Source organism: Hipposideros armiger, unplaced genomic scaffold, assembly GCF_001890085.2.
Source record: "Hipposideros armiger isolate ML-2016 unplaced genomic scaffold, ASM189008v1 scaffold_291, whole genome shotgun sequence".
Taxonomy (NCBI): Eukaryota; Metazoa; Chordata; class Mammalia; order Chiroptera; family Hipposideridae; genus Hipposideros; species Hipposideros armiger.
Window position 1 is genome coordinate 1,434,105 of NW_017731641.1, and position 15,700 is coordinate 1,449,804.

General features: G+C 39.0%; 2 protein-coding genes across 2 annotated transcripts in view; both read left to right on the forward strand.

Moving 5' to 3' along the window:
* Positions 1-1,852, forward strand: part of LOC109391365 (cell adhesion molecule-related/down-regulated by oncogenes-like) — a 56,572-nt gene extending 54,720 nt beyond the window's left edge. Inside the window, exon 5 of the mRNA XM_019658861.1 lies at positions 1,740-1,852. Coding sequence (XP_019514406.1) covers positions 1,740-1,852 — 113 coding nt within the window. The remainder of the gene's footprint in view (positions 1-1,739) is intronic.
* A 3,007-nt stretch (positions 1,853-4,859) lies between these two features.
* The window catches only part of CDON (cell adhesion associated, oncogene regulated), a 50,966-nt gene continuing 40,125 nt past the window's right edge, over positions 4,860-15,700 (forward strand). Inside the window, exons 1-5 of the mRNA XM_019658862.1 lie at positions 4,860-4,938; positions 5,094-5,444; positions 10,961-11,250; positions 12,631-12,805; positions 15,160-15,285. Of these exons, the coding sequence (XP_019514407.1) occupies positions 4,860-4,938; positions 5,094-5,444; positions 10,961-11,250; positions 12,631-12,805; positions 15,160-15,285 (1,021 nt within the window). The remainder of the gene's footprint in view (positions 4,939-5,093; positions 5,445-10,960; positions 11,251-12,630; positions 12,806-15,159; positions 15,286-15,700) is intronic.

The following is a 15,700-nucleotide window of genomic DNA, read 5'->3' on the forward strand; positions in this document are numbered from 1 at the left end:
CCACTCTGCCAGCCCCAGATAGGCTTTTGTTGTGGTTAAAATGTAAAGGGAATGATCCTATCACCATAACAGCACTGTGTTCATGTTTCATGGTCCTTTCTAGTTGCAGGTAGGCGTTTCCATGAAGAGGTAGCTTTATTTAAGCAAATAAATTTTAATTTATTTGATTAAAAATTAAAATTAAAATTTAATTTTAAAATTAAATCATTTTAAAAAATATTTTTCAACAAATACAATATAATATAGTTTAAAAGGTACATGGTAAAAGTCTCTCACTTCTGTTCCCTAGCCAGCCAGATTTATCTTTATAATTAATGAGTTTATCAATTTTTTAAATATTCTTGTATGTATATATACAGTCATACACATGTGTGTATATGTATTTAATGACAATATCTTTTTTTTTTTACATAAATGATGGTAATGTTCCTTACCTTGAATTTTTCACTTAACATATATCTTGGCTATCTTTACATATGGCACACTAAAGAGTATTTTCATTCCTTTTTAAAAATGGCTGCTTATTAGTATTCCATTGTAGTGTTGTAATGATTTGACCAGTACCTTATTGATGGCTGTTTCTAATCTTTTGCTCTTATAAGGAGCTTTCCAATGAATGTCCTCCTACATAGATTATTTTTCATATGTATGAATATCTGTAAAATAAATCCCTAGAAATGAACTTGCTTAATAAAACCATATATGCATTGGTAATTTTGATCACTGAGTTGCTCTTCAAAACTGTTACCAGTTTACATTCCCACCAGCAATGTTTATCTGCCCATCTGCTCATATCCTCACCAAGGCAGAGCATTATCAATTTGTTTTACAGTATTTCCCCATGTATAAGACGCACCCTTTTCCGAAAACTTTGGGGTCTAAAAACTGGGTATGTTTTATACAGTGGTTGTAGATTTTTTTTTTTTACTTCATTTCCCTCTTTTTTCGCGCTTGTTTTTGCACTCATTCAACCACTGTATAAGACGCACCCAGTTTTTAGACCCCAAATTTTTCGGAAAAGGGTGCATCTTATACATGGGGAAATACGGTAATAGTTGCTAGTCTGATAGGTTAAAAAAAAGTACCTTTTGATCTGTATTTTGTTATGAGTGAAGTTGGAAACCTTTTCATGTGTCTAGGAGCCATTTGAACTTGCTTTCCTGTGTATTCGCTGTTCATTGTCTTTTGTCTATTTTAAAAATTAGGTTTGTCTTTTTTCTTATTGATTGATTGGAGTTCTTTATATAGTAGGGAAATTAATCTTTTGTTTACGAGTTATAAATACTTCAAATTTCAAAGGATCAGTATGATACAAATCAGTTCTCTAACCTTGGTGCAATTAATTTAGAAGTTAATAATAAAAAATATTTTAATGAGCATATATTTGGAAGTATAAAATTATACTTCTTGATACCTGGATCAAAAATATCAAAATACTTTAAATGATAATGAAAATACCACAGCTCAAATTGTGTGGGATATAGCAAAAATGGAACTTAGAAGGCAATTTATAGCCTAAATGCTTATAAAAAAGAAAATTAGTAAGACTGAAAATTAGTGAGCTAAGTAAAATAATAGAATAGATTTTAAGAAAGCAGAAGAAAGGAGATAATAAAGATCAAGGCAGAAATCAAATAAATAGGAAATGAAGATAGAGAGGATCAGTACAGGTGTACCTCGTTTTATTGCACTTCACTTTACTGCGCTTCACAGATGTTGCGTTTTTCCACAAATTGAAGTTAAGACCCTCTACCAGCAAAAGATTACGACTCGCTTTATTGTGCCTACTGGCTTTACTGTGGTGATCTATGACCGAGCCCACAGTACCTCCGAGGTATGCCTGAAAAGATAAAAGTTAGTTCTTTGTAAAGTCTAATAAAATGGAAAAATCTTTGGCAAAATACAAATAAATAATATTAGAAATAAGAAGTCCAAGTCTTGTAGAGATTAAAATAGTAAGACTGTGATAAACTTTATGCCAATAGTTTACATACGTAGACAGAAATGGACAAATTCTTTGGAAAACTATAACTTAATAAGGCTGACTTAAAAGAAATAAAAAGTAACAGACCGTTCCAAATATTACACAGACTCTTCCAGAGAAAAGGAAAAAAATGGGAACTCTCTAGTTGGTATAATTTTGATTCCAAAATCACCAAAAAATGGTATGAGAAAGGAAAATCAAAAGTCAATCTCATTTACGAACATAGATACAAAAATTCTAGATAAAATATTAACAAGCCATCAATATATAGAAAAGGAAATACATCTTGACTAAGAAGTTATCCCAGGAAGCAATCAGAAAATTTAAAGTGTCATTCATCCTATTTACTGAGTAAAGGAGAAAAACAATGAATATCTCAGTAGAAGCAGAAAAACATTTGTCATAGTTCAGTATCCATGTTAGACACTTAGAAAAATAGAAATAGAGGGGAACTTTCTTAACTTTATAAAGAATATCTAACAAAAACTCATAGGAGACATCACTTGTGATGGTGAAATGTTAAAAGCATTCCCCTTAAAATCTCTTTGATTTATCATTATATTGGAGATTCTAAACCAGCACAGAACACAAGAAAAAGAAATAAAATAATGTAAGGATGAGAAAAAAAAAGAAACCAAATTGTAATTAATTTGTAGCTACTATGATTGTCAACATGTAGAGTCTTCAATAGTTTGCTGGCAGATTATTACAAATAATAATAGCATTTAGCAAAGTGGCTGGATGAGGATCAATAAATAAAAGTTTGTTGCCTTTCTATATGCCAGTGTATTAGCCAGGTTTCTCCAGAGAAACAAAACCAACAGAATGTGTAAAATATACGTAAGAGGAGATTTGTTATAGGAATTGGCTCATGCCGTTATGGGGGTCATGAAGTTCCATGATCTGTCCTCTGTAAACTGAAGGAGGAAAGCCGATGGTGTAATTCAGTTGGGAAGAATGTGTGCTGATGGTGTAAGTTTTGACCTAAATCCAAAAGCCCAAGAACCAGGAGCGCTAATGTCCAGTGTCTGAGGAAAGGAGATGGATGGCTCAGCTCAAGCAGAGAGAGAAAATTTGCCCTTCCTCCACAATTTTGTTCTACTGGGTCCTCAAGAGATTGGATGGTGCCCACCCACATTGGGGAGGGCTATCACTATATGCAGTTTACCAATTTACATGCTAATCTTTTTCAGGAATACCCTCACAGACATACCCAGTTACCTGGGCATCCCTTAGCCTAGTCAGGCTGACACATTGCATTTAACCATTACTACAACAAACAAAGTATAATTTAAAAGTCACCTTTTTATATTAGCAACATTAAAAAGACCCAAATACGTAGAAAGATGTACCAGTTCATGGATACCAAAATTTGGTAATGTACCATTGACCTTTCGAAAATCTTTCTGTGGATTTATGCGATGTCAGTTAAAATTCTATCAGAATATTTTGAGGACCTTGACAGACTGATTCTAAAATTTAAATGAATAAGCAAAGGCCTGAGAATAGATAAGACACTCTAAAAGAAGAAAAAAAATGTAGGGGACATGCTTTACCAGATATTAGAACATGTACAAAAATTTATAGCCATTAAGACCATGTTGTATTGGTATAGGAACAAATAGACTCTTGGAACAAGACAGAGACCCCTAAAAGGACTTTTGTACTTAAGGACTTGACTAAGTGGCACTGCACATCACCAAGGGAAGGATATACATGGCAGGTTTGATGTGAGGTAATTGGTTATCAAGTAGAGAAAAAGAAGAAAGTAAATCTCTAACACATAATGTATACAAAGACAAAATCCCAGTGGATTAAAGACCTGCATAGAAAGGCAAAATGGCAACGTTTTTGAAGAAAATACGGGAGAATATATGGTCTGGGTAAAACTTTTTAATAAGACATTTTTAGTTTAATTTTTAAAAAGATTGATATAACTACACTGAAATTAAAGCGTCCTCATTATTAAAAGGTACCATTAAAATGAAAAGAAAAACAAACTGGGAGAAATACCAGTAACACATGTAAGTAACAAAAGAACAGTATCTGGTATAAACAAAGAACTCAGAACCATTACAAAAACGATAAATGATCCAATTGAAAAATGGACAAAAAAGGTATTTCACAGAGGAGGAAAAATATGAGTGACACATAAATGTGTGAAAAGATATTCAACCTCATCAGTACTCAGGGCAATGTAGGTTATGACCAGTGAAATAGCATTTAACACTTAAAAAATTGGCAAAATTCAGAAATCGGATAATACCAAGTGTTGGTTGGTTTGTCAAACGTAGAAAGTAGGACTGGAGAGAGAACAAGATGCTGGAGAAAATGTTATTTGTCATCAGTATTCCATTGTAGGCATGCTTAAAAAATAGTCCCAGAGAATACCTGGGACCAAAAGCAAAGAGTTGGTGCCACTTTAGTTTACAAACAAAAATGTTCATGTATATGGTACGAAGTAGGTTTATCAATTTTTACTCATGACAGGTTTTTTGCCCGGGCTTTTTATACTCAAATTTTCCACACCCTCCATGTCCCCCTTGCCCCTCGCCCGTCCCCCAGAATTGACTATTTTCATGAAGGAATATTATTTAGTTTTTTACTACTTTACACCTTTTTCATGTTAAAGTCTGAGATTTGGCCTTCCCATGTTCTATATTTACAGTGGTCAAAAGTGTATAGGACACGTATTAGATAGCTCTGAACAGATTATATATTGTACATTCCTTTCTGAAGGACAGAAAGTCTGTATAGCAAAGGTTAGGAGCCCACAGCTATGCACAGTTCTGCTTTTCATTGACAGTTTTACTTGGTGCGAGGTGAGAAGGGAACTACCAAGGAGGGAGTTGTCTTTGATCTAATCCTTACTCTCATGACCATATTGCTACTTGCACATGACATTGCGAACACCGTCATCTCAGCGTGTGAATGTGTTCTCCACGGTTCTGCATGTAAAACACTGTTTAGAAACTCATGTATAAGAGATGCTTCTAAGACTGCTACTTGCACATGACATTGAGACCATTTACACAATAGGATGAAATCATTTCGTATTGTAGAAACTAACGTACTCAATTTTTTTGTATGTGAATTGCTTTTTTCACAGATGGTGGACTCAAGCCAGTTATAGTTACGGCTCCAGCAAGTACAAAGGTGATAGAAGGAGACTTTGTGACTTTGTCCTGCAATGCCACTGGAGTACCAGTTCCCGTCATCCGTTGGTATGACAGGCGTGGATTGATAACCAGCCACCCGTCTCAAGTCCTTAGATCTAAATCCCGGAAATCACACTCACCAAGACCGGCCTTTGACCAGGAGCCTGTCTACTTGGTTGTGTCCCGAGCTGGATCTAGCTCGCTGTACATCCAGGCTGTCACTCAGGAGCATGCTGGGAAGTACACCTGCGAAGCCGCGAGTGAATACGGCACCACCAAGGCCGAGGCAGTCCTCACAGTGGGTGAGTTGCCATTTTTTTTTCCCCATGTGAATAGTTTTCTTCGATAATAGGAGCTAAAGTGCTTTGAAGTCTTATTTTAATGACTCCAGCAATCTCTAAAACTATCTTTTTTCCTTAATCACAGTGACATGTAGAACTATAGGTTTGGGTATTTGGCCTTAACACTAAGCTACTAAAATGTCATTGCGGAGACTTTTCAAGTGAGCCCTGGATAGGTACAGTATCCACAGTGTACAGGGTTAGCTTTTATTGAGGAAGTAGAGTCATCGTACTATCGAACAATACCTGTGAGTGCATTTTCCCATCTTATTCAAGTATTTTTCTAATGGGATGTATAATATTAATCCTGTACATTTTATTAATTTTGGTGATGATAAAAACTTTATATAATTTTTTAAGTACTGGCAATAGAATAGCAATATTATTAAAATTAATACAAATTTGACTTAATTCAAATTCAAACCTTACATCAATGGGCATTTAGAGCAGTATTCCCAGCAAGTAGTCAGATGAGTGGAGGTTGTCACCATATTTGTCATATGAGAGTCAGAGTGTCACAGAGCAGTGCTGCCCTTAGTTTTGGTAACTGAGGTCCCTGCCCTGGGCTTCTGCTTTGGAGGGCTTCACGTGGCCCTCTTCTTTGAGGGTCCTCAGGTCCCACCGGTCAGAGTCCATGGGATCCAGGGGCTGTGTTTACCTGGAGCCTGGAGCCCATGTTCCCCCTTCTGTACCATAGGTCTGGGGCTTCAGAAGTCCCTGCTTTTGTGCGTTTACAGTCTGGTTCCACACAGGACTTTTCCCTGGTCCATCCCGTAGAGTGTGGGCCACCCCACCAGTGTGCAGGTGCCCTTAAAGCAGAGCAGTGGGCCAAGTGGTGGTCTTTTGCAGAAGAGTAATGGTGAAGTACTGAGAGGGTTAATGTGCCCACTGGTCTTTCCATTGGCATGCACACAAAGATCCTAGCTCTGGATGAGGCTGGAGGTGGGAAGAGAAGATGGGAAGGCGAGGAACTGCCTTTATAGTCTTTTGCTACTCTATGAATGCCAGAGGTGGGGATGATATGGAGGTTAAACACGGAGGCTGTGTTAGAATCCTGGCTCTACCACTTAGGGGCTTTGTACCCTGGAGCAAGTTACTGAACTTGGTCTGTGCTTGTTTCCTCATCTGCGTAACAAGTATAGAGTATGTGGTGTGATAAAAAAAATACAGTGAATGTTTAAATAAAAAGAAATTATTACAGTAAAAGACACATTGCCATTAATCCCCCTGAAGATACTCCCCCTCACTTTGAGCACACTTATCCCAATGTCCTTGCCACTTTCTGAAGCAGTTCTGGAAGTCCTCTTTGATGAGTGTCTTTAGTTGCATTGTCGTGGCTACCTCGATGTCCTGAATTGATTCAAAACTGCAACTTTCTGTCAAATGAAAACATTACATTGTGTCCTTACCCACCTTATTCACCGGATCTGGCATGTGCAACTTCTGGCTCTTCCCCAAAGTCAAAATGGCCGTGAAAGGTAAATGTTTTGAATCGATACAGGACATCGAGGCAGCCATGACAGTGTAACTAAAAACACTCACAAAAGAGGACTTCCAGAACTGCTTCAGAAAGTGGCAAGAACGATGGGATAAATGTGTTCGAAGCGAGGGGGAGTATTTTGAGGGGGATTAATGGCAACATGTCTTTTACTGTAATAAATTTTTTATTTAAACGTTCACTGTATTGTTTGATTACACTTCGTAGGTGCCTTATTCATAGGGTTGATTTGAGAATTCAAGGAGTTAATACATGTAAAGTGCTTAGAATCGTATCTGGCAACAGAAACCCTTCAATAAATATTAAGTATTAGGTTATAATTATTACTATCTAATTATTATTAAATTATAATTATCCCATGTAGTGATGAAGGAAGGAAGAAATAGTTACTGATTTTAATAACCTTAAGAATCCTCAAGTAAACAAGGTAACCGAGTGATGTATAAATTTATAAATATATATGAATATGCATGTGTGTGTGTGTGTGTGTGTGTCTGCCAAGCAAAAGTAAGAGTGGCTCTACACAAAATTGTTGGCTGTAAGACAGGTGTAATGCAGGTGCCGCTAGGGCAGCATTTAGCTGAAGTGATTATTTTATGTAAATGTAGGGTAGAGGGAGCTGTGGAGGTTATGGTCATAACTGATGAAACGCCTCACTTTACAGATGATCTGAAGCCCTTAGAAAATACTTAAGCTACCTTGTTGACATCAGATCTTAGCTCTTTAAGATGCCCCTTTCAGGATTTTTTATGTCTTGAGAAATACTATTGTCATGCATAGTGACCCAATCCTACATCCTACCTAAGTGGTCCTGCGTTGCCTCTTTTACATGCTGTCTAATAATTATTAAGATCCAGTTGAGCTTATTAATGCTCAGAACAGTACATAGAAACCCACTTCTTTCTACAGGAATCTGAGCCTTATTAAATTCCAGCATACTGACAGCCACTTACTTTGTTTATTGTCAAGAGGGGAGTAGGCACAATCAGAAAGAGAGATGACTGACTCTCCTCCACCCTCTTTTTATTCCTTTCTAGAGACCTTGGGTTTTGAGGTCCGGGGTGTACAAATATTTGTAGAGTGAGTTGTAACTCTTCAAAACTATAATGGGGAGTTTGGCCTGGCTTTCCTAAATATTGTAGTTTGAGGCGGGGGTTGCTGGTATGTGGTCACAGTGGACAGATATGGTTATATTCCCTGTTTGATTAGTTTCAACTAAGAGTCATTAAATTCACTGCCATAGTTACAGGCAGTTTTTATCAATCTCTTTTGCAATTCAAAAAACATTCTACCTTAAAATGCTAGATATCTGTTCTGACCATTTCACAGAGCTGTTTTTAAGCTAAATTGAAATAATGTACATGAAAAAAACTTCTGAAAGTACTGTTAAGGTCTTATAAATTGTATCTAGTATCTTGTCAGTGCTCAGATGATATTATTGGGAATAGCAGAAGAAGATTACTTGAATCCCCTTTTTAAAAATAGTTATGGAAAAGTCTCACTGTGTCCCGAGTAGCAGAAGAATCTTGATACTCAATACCATAGACACAGGCTGTAGCATAAAATTTTTCTCACGCCTCTGTATAATAACTGAAGCGTGTGGCATTTAAACTCCTCTGTAGCCAAATACCGCTTCCCAGTGGTAAGCTGCCCAGAGGATCCAGGAAACTACTGATGATAAAGAAAGGGTCCTTTCCCACTAAACTAAGCCACAGCTAATTACCTCCACTTGCTAGAGTACATCTCCGCCTTAGCAGGCACCAGATCCACCCGTAACATCAGCCCACGTTCTGACTCACTAGATAAACATGGCTGTTCCAGGAGCAATATTTGGAAGTTGTCTCAGTGAACTTAGTTTTCTTCTATATTATTTTCTCACTAGCTTGTTTTCTTTGATTGAGGATGCTTCTGGGACACCTTTTCTCTCTGTTAAACAAACAGAGAACTGACCTTACACTGTCAGTCCTGTTTTTTCTTGGTTCGCTGCTAAACTGCAGTCTTCTCCTAAAAACACACCCACCTTTTACCAGAAATCTGACTTCATTGTGGAAAAGAAACTCTCACATTGTTTCCTGTGCTCCTTTCCTCTACAAAAGTAGTCAAAAAAAGAAACTTTTCTGTTGCCAGTACTAATAATACTTTCAAGAACCCAGGATGTCAATCCATAGGTTTTATGCTGGCAGTGTATTTGATTTTATATACTGCTCTCTCATTTTCCCACAGCAGCACCACTAACATTCTGCTGCCAGCTGTTGTCACCTAATCTCCCAGAACCCTAATTTCTTCATCTGTAAAGTGGGAGTGTTACTACCTAAGAATGTTGTTTCGAGAATTAAATGAGATTATGTTTAGTCAATGGCTAGCACAATGCTTGGCATATAATATGTGTGCAGTAATTTTTTTTATATATGCAACCTATTATTTCAACGCAAATAAATTATTTTTACCTTCCTCTGTGTATTCTGCATGTTTCTAATACTGTGTATTAAGGCTGTCTGCCGTTTTATCTCTTTTTTTTTAAGATTTTTATTGGGGAATTGGGGGAAGGGGAACAGACAAGTTGCTGTCGTTTTGTTCTTCAGTCTAGTTGTGGAGGACGTTGCTTCACTGGCCCAAGTTGGCACCGTCATTGCGCTCTTCCCGGGCGAGGCAGATCAGTCGCCGGCTTCTGGACAGCCACTCACTGCGGCTGCTGGCTGCTCACGCTGGCTGCTGGCCACACACGGTAGCCCATGGCAACCCACTGTAGCAGGGGCTGCAGCCTATGCCGTTGCCTGCAACTCTTGGCAGCCCAGCTCCAGGTTGAGCTGTTGTTCAGCATCTTAGCTGTAGAGGGCAGTGTCACTGGCCCTCATATGTGGGATCCGAACCGGGGCCCTCTGGCGTCCCAAGCCAGCTCTTAACCAACGCGCCACTCGGCCGGCCCTGTTTTATCTTTCTTTAGATTGGCAGTTTTTTTAAGCCTCCTCTAGTTCTGTCCAGATACAGGGCTTGTCTGGAAATAAATTCTTTCTTTACCTCTGCTAGTCTTGTTTCACGTCTTCCCTTTTCTTGAATATAGATTGTTTTTTATGTGTATGGCAGGTATTTTAGTTACCTGTTACTGTGTAACTTCCCCCCAAAGGTTAGTGGCCCAGAACAGCAGCCCGTTTATTATCTCTTACAACTCTGTGGGTTAACTAGATGCAACAGGGTGCTTTCCTGGCTTTCATTGGGGTCTCTTATGCCATTGTAATCAGATGGTACTGTGGCTGGACCATCCAAAGTGGCTTCACTCACATGTATGCCACCTTCATGAGGACCGGAACCACGCCCCACTTCTCTCTCTGTCTCTTCACGGGGCTGGCTGGGACATCTGTATGAAACAGCACAAAACTCCATGTGCCAGGCCTTCTGAAGGCTTATGGCTGGAAGAGCACAGCCTCACCTGTCCCTTCCAGTGGTTAAGCTAGTCACAGGGCCAGCCCACAGTCCATGAGGGAAGGGACTGCCCAAGGCTGTGAACACTGAGAGGCATCTTTGGAGACTAACTACCCAGTAGGTCATAGCCTAACTCCTTCCTATTTATGCCACCTTGTTCCCAAGGGAATGCATTGCTCCTTGTGTTTCATTTACCAACTAGAGTTAGAGCTCCATGTTCTCTAACTTAAAATCTTCTGAGGTTAAACTAGCAAATTATTGTTGCAAAAGAGGGAATGCTAGTGTAGAGCAAGGAAAAAATAACATCCTTTAAACCAGTCAACTACTGCATCATATTGATTTTTCAAAAAATTAATTTGATCCTTCATGAATAAGAGGTTTCTACTGGAGGTTAGATGTTTCCCTGAATTATAAAAATTGAAATGTTACCTGTTTCAACTTCTAAGGCTTAAAATGTGCTAACTGTCAGCATGGATGTTAGATCACTGTATAGAAGACACTGAAATAATGGATTTCTTCAAGCTGTCTCCTCTCTTTCTCTCTCTCCCTTTCTCTGAAGTTCCTTTTGAAACAAATACAAAAGCAGGAATAGTCACACCTTCCGAAGCCACGCAAAAGGATATAAGAGATGGTTCAGAAACTGAATTATTAAGCTCATTTCCAATGAAGGAATATTCCAGAGCAGTGGAAACACCATCAGAGAAAAATGCTAGCGGAGCCTCTGTCCCTGATGCCCCCATCATTCTGAGCCCTCCACAGACCCACACACCAGATACGTACAACCTGGTCTGGAGGGCAGGGAAGGACGGAGGCCTGCCCGTCAATGCCTATTTTGTGAAGTATCGAAAGGTAATGTCTTCTCATTTATTGTCCTTCCTCACACCTTAACACTGGGTGGGTAGCATACACTTATTATCTTCTCCTTTTGTGGAGTGGCAGGAAACAGAACAAGGTGTTCCAGGAGGGTGAGTTTGGGAGAGATACCCCAGCTGGATTTACCAGCTTATAAAAACAGTAAAAATGAAGTATAATATTGGGTCGTCGGGAACGTCATGACGCATTTTTGCATTGAAAAACATGGAAAAATACGTCATGACTTTCCCGACGACCCAATAATTCCCCCCAAATTGGGATTCCAAGAACCTAGTAACATCTCAACATTTTTTTATCAAACATTTTAACCCCTTGGGTATAAAGTTCTATAAATCACTTTTTAAAAAGTTACTCCTTCTCTCTCTAAGCGAGTAGTATGCTGTTTATATACCAAAGGAAGCAGTCTCTTTATCAGAAACAACCTTTTGAACAAAGTCCTCTGGAATAATCTCTGACAATTGTTTGCATTTCAGGTTTTCTTCTTAGTTGTATTAGAAGCTTACATTGTTTGATCATTTATTGTGGTAAAGCTTGGTCCCTCAGTTGATTTTTCAGATATTTTCCCTCTAGAGGCTTGCATTAAAGCAAAATGAAGAAAAGCTCCTCTCTTTGTTTAATGAGACTAGTGAATGAATGCAATGGGAAGAGATGCAGTCATATTTAAAATCATTTTCTCTGTTCAAGACATTTTGGTGTCTATCATTTAATAGTAATATCTGGAAAAATTAACATGAGATTTGAAAGCTTATTCACTGTTTTTAACCCGATGATTGTAGGTGAAGAAACTTTCACTAGAATTCTTTATCCACATGAAAACTTCCATGCAATGTTGTCTCTTGTTTTCATTAATGAAGGCAGAATGGAGTGGATCTCTTTTTAATTTATTTCATCCAACATATATTGAACAGTGTCAAGACATGAAGCAAGAATGCTGGAAATATATAATCCATAATTACATAATCCATATACGCACAAACATTCTAATTTATCATATATTTAATATGTATATTATGTATTATTAATATTGTCATATACTTATTTATTCTCCCATTAGCCCAGTAAGAAAGGAGTATTATTTCCATTACAAGTGAAGGGAACAAACTCTAGGAGATCAAATAAAATGCCAGAGGCCATAAGTTAGTGGTTAAGTAGCGGATCCAGGACTCTTCACAGGGAGAAACCGTACGTTTCTGCTACAGGTCTTACATTTCTTATTGTGTCCCTTTTATTTAAAATGGTACATCACTTCCCCAAATTCCCCTGGAGTTGAAGGACTTGTAGTGTTTATCGAATTTGAGTGGAAGCTTTTTCTACCCCTTTTCTCCTTCCCTTAATGGCCTGTTTTCTCTTGAGTAGCTGGACGATGGCGTTGGTGTGGTGGGAAGCTGGCACACGGTTCGCGTCCCAGGAAGTGAACATGAGCTCCACTTAACGGAACTAGAGCCATCCAGTCTCTATGAAGTTTTGATGGTCGCGAGAAATGGGGCAGGTGAAGGGCAGCCTGCCATGCTTACCTTCCGAACTAGCAAAGGTGAGTATGATCCTCCCGAGGAGGAAGGAGCTGGCTGTCTTGATTAGTAAGTCTCCTTTTGGGTAGCAGAGATTCTTAATTCTACAATATTCTACTAATTCTACTATAAATTCATTGAATAAGCCTATGGCAGTACCTTTTGGGACCACATGTGGATGGTTATAGTTTTCTGTTCCACCCAACAGTCCACAGATATTTTTGAGAGTTTATGATAGGTAAGGCCTTAGGGTAGGTGATGCAGGGAAAAAAAGATGGTCAAGACAGGGTGTGTCCAAATGGAGCTTCTGCTCTGCTGAGAAAGGTAAGATACACTCGTATACGTAATCCAGCTATAAGGCAAAACTTCATGTCAGCTGATATTTACTGAATGCCTTCTATATGCCGGCAATAAACAAAATCAACAAAACTCCTTGTCCTCGTGGAGCTTACATTCTAGTTGGGAGAGACTTATACCTAAGTTAGAAGTATATTAGAAGGTGTTGAGTGTTAACAAGATAAATCAGTTAGGGGATGGATATAGGAAGTGTATGGGGTAGCATTTCTCACAATTGACGCAAGTGGCCAGAGGAGTCCTCAGTAAGCAGTCGACAGCAGAGCAGAACATTAAGGAGGCGAAGTGGAAAGCCAGGCGGCTGTCTGGGAAAAGAACATCCCAGCAGAGAGAACAGCAAGTGCAAAGGCCCTAGGGTGGGCTGTGCTTATGTACCCTTGGAACACTGAGAGGGCCACTGTGATGGGAGCAAAAAAGTGAGAAGAATACTCAGGGAGAAAGGTGACAGAGTAGCCAAATCACACAGCGCCTTGTCGACATTGATTTTGACTCTTTTTTTTTTTTTTTTTTTAAACATTTTTATTGGGGAATTGGGGCACAGGAACAGCGCTGGGGAATTGGGGGAAGGGGAACAGACAAGTTTCTGTCCTTTTGTTCTTCAGTCTAGTTGTGGAGGACGTTGCTTCACTGGCCCAAGTTGGTACCATCATTGCGCTCTTCTGGGCGAGGCAGATCAGTCGCTGGCTTCTGGACGGCCGCTCACTGCGGCTGCTGGCTGCTCACGCTGGCCGCTCACTGCGGCTGCTGGCCGCTCACGCTGGCTGCTCACGCTGGCCGCTCACGCTGGCTGCTGGCTACACACGCTGGCTGCTGGCTACACACGGTAGCCCATGGCAACCCACTGCCACAGGGGCTGCAGCCTACGCCGTCGCCTGCGACTCACAGCAGCCCAGCTCCAAGTTGAGGGCAGCCCAGCTCCAGGTTGAGCTGTTGTTCAGCATCTTAGCTGTAGAGGGCAGTGTCACTGGCCCTCGTATGTGGGATCCGAACCGGGGCCCTCTGGTGTCCCAAGCCAGTTCTTAACCAACGCGCCACTCGGCCGGCCCTGATTTTGACTCTTGAGTGAACTAGAAGGATTGGAGGGATTTGAGCACAGCTGTGACACGATCTGCTGTATGTTTCAATGGACAGTTCTGGCTGTGGGGTGAGGAGGAGGGCAAGGGTGTAGGCAGAGACCAGAATATGACAAGTACTAGGAGAGACTTAACAGAGAAAATGACAGAAGTGTACAGAGAAAAGATAGTTTTTCTGTGGGTGGCTTGTGAGAGTAGGCTTGATGGAAAAGATGCCATCATAGCTTGGCTATAAATGAACAAGACTTCAGTGAGCAGAGATGCAGATTAGGTACAAGAGTGTTTTGTTATGGCATTAAAATAAAAGGAGATATGATGATTCAGAAGAAATTAGCAGTTGGTTTTTGAAAAAGACCCTTTCATCTAGTTAGTGAAACTGTTCAACAAAATAAAGAGTATCTCTTATTTGAAATGTATGTTGAGTTAATTTTCATAATTAGTCCTTAGTTGTTTATAGAATTTGACCTATAAATGCTGAATAATAAGCATGTATTTCAGTTTTAAAATAATTAACCCAATTTCACTTTTTGCCTCTTGAAATTTTAAAACTTAACTTCACAATTTTACAGGAAGAAACTTAACAAGTTCTTTAGTAATGAATTGTATGTTTTAGAATTAAAATGTACAGTAAAAAGAAAAAATGGATGAATAGTTTGAAAACCTTTAGTCATTTGACTTTTTCATGTGTATTGTTTTCTGTATGTAAATTAAAGTTAGCCTGATAAAGAAAGACACATTTTAGTTTTCCCTTTAAGGTACTAGAAAAAGACAAAGTAATTTTTAAAGTCAATTCCTCAGAGTAGCTAAGTATTTATTATATAGTGTAGGTCCTAAATTTAGACACTAGCAGATAAATTCATATATTTATATCTATGTGCCAGTTGAGTTCATAGTATCTTTACATATACACAGGAGTTTATGTTACAGCGGATGTTTTTTAACTTTTCTAGAGAAAACAACGTCCTTGAAAAACGCCCAGGCGTCCTCTCCACCTGTGGGCATTCCGAAGCGCCCTGTCGTTTCAGAGGCTGCAGACCACTTTGGAGTGGTGCTGACAGACTCCAGGCACAGTGGAGGTAAAGAGAAGAAGCTTCGTGTTATTCATTTTGTTTGTTTACAAATGGAACTGACCTGGTTCAGATTATTTTGGGGACGGAGTGGGATGGGGATTTGTTTATTATTCCGATTATAGCCTACCACGTCGCTCTTTTAGGTCCTATTTCAACCTTTTTTTTTTTTTTAATGTTTTTAATGTCCTGTAGTATTCAAATCTTGGTAACCCTGTATCATGATTAGTATTTAAGATAACATACTCAGATTCAAAATGTTCCACTGCTAAGTTTTATTTATTTATTTATTTATTTATTTATTTATTTAATTTTTTTTTTTCTTTTAGATTTTTATTGGGGAATTGGGGGGATGGGAACAGTGCTGGGGAATTGGGGGAAGGGGAACAGACAAGTTGCTGTCGTTTTTGTTCCTCAATCTAGT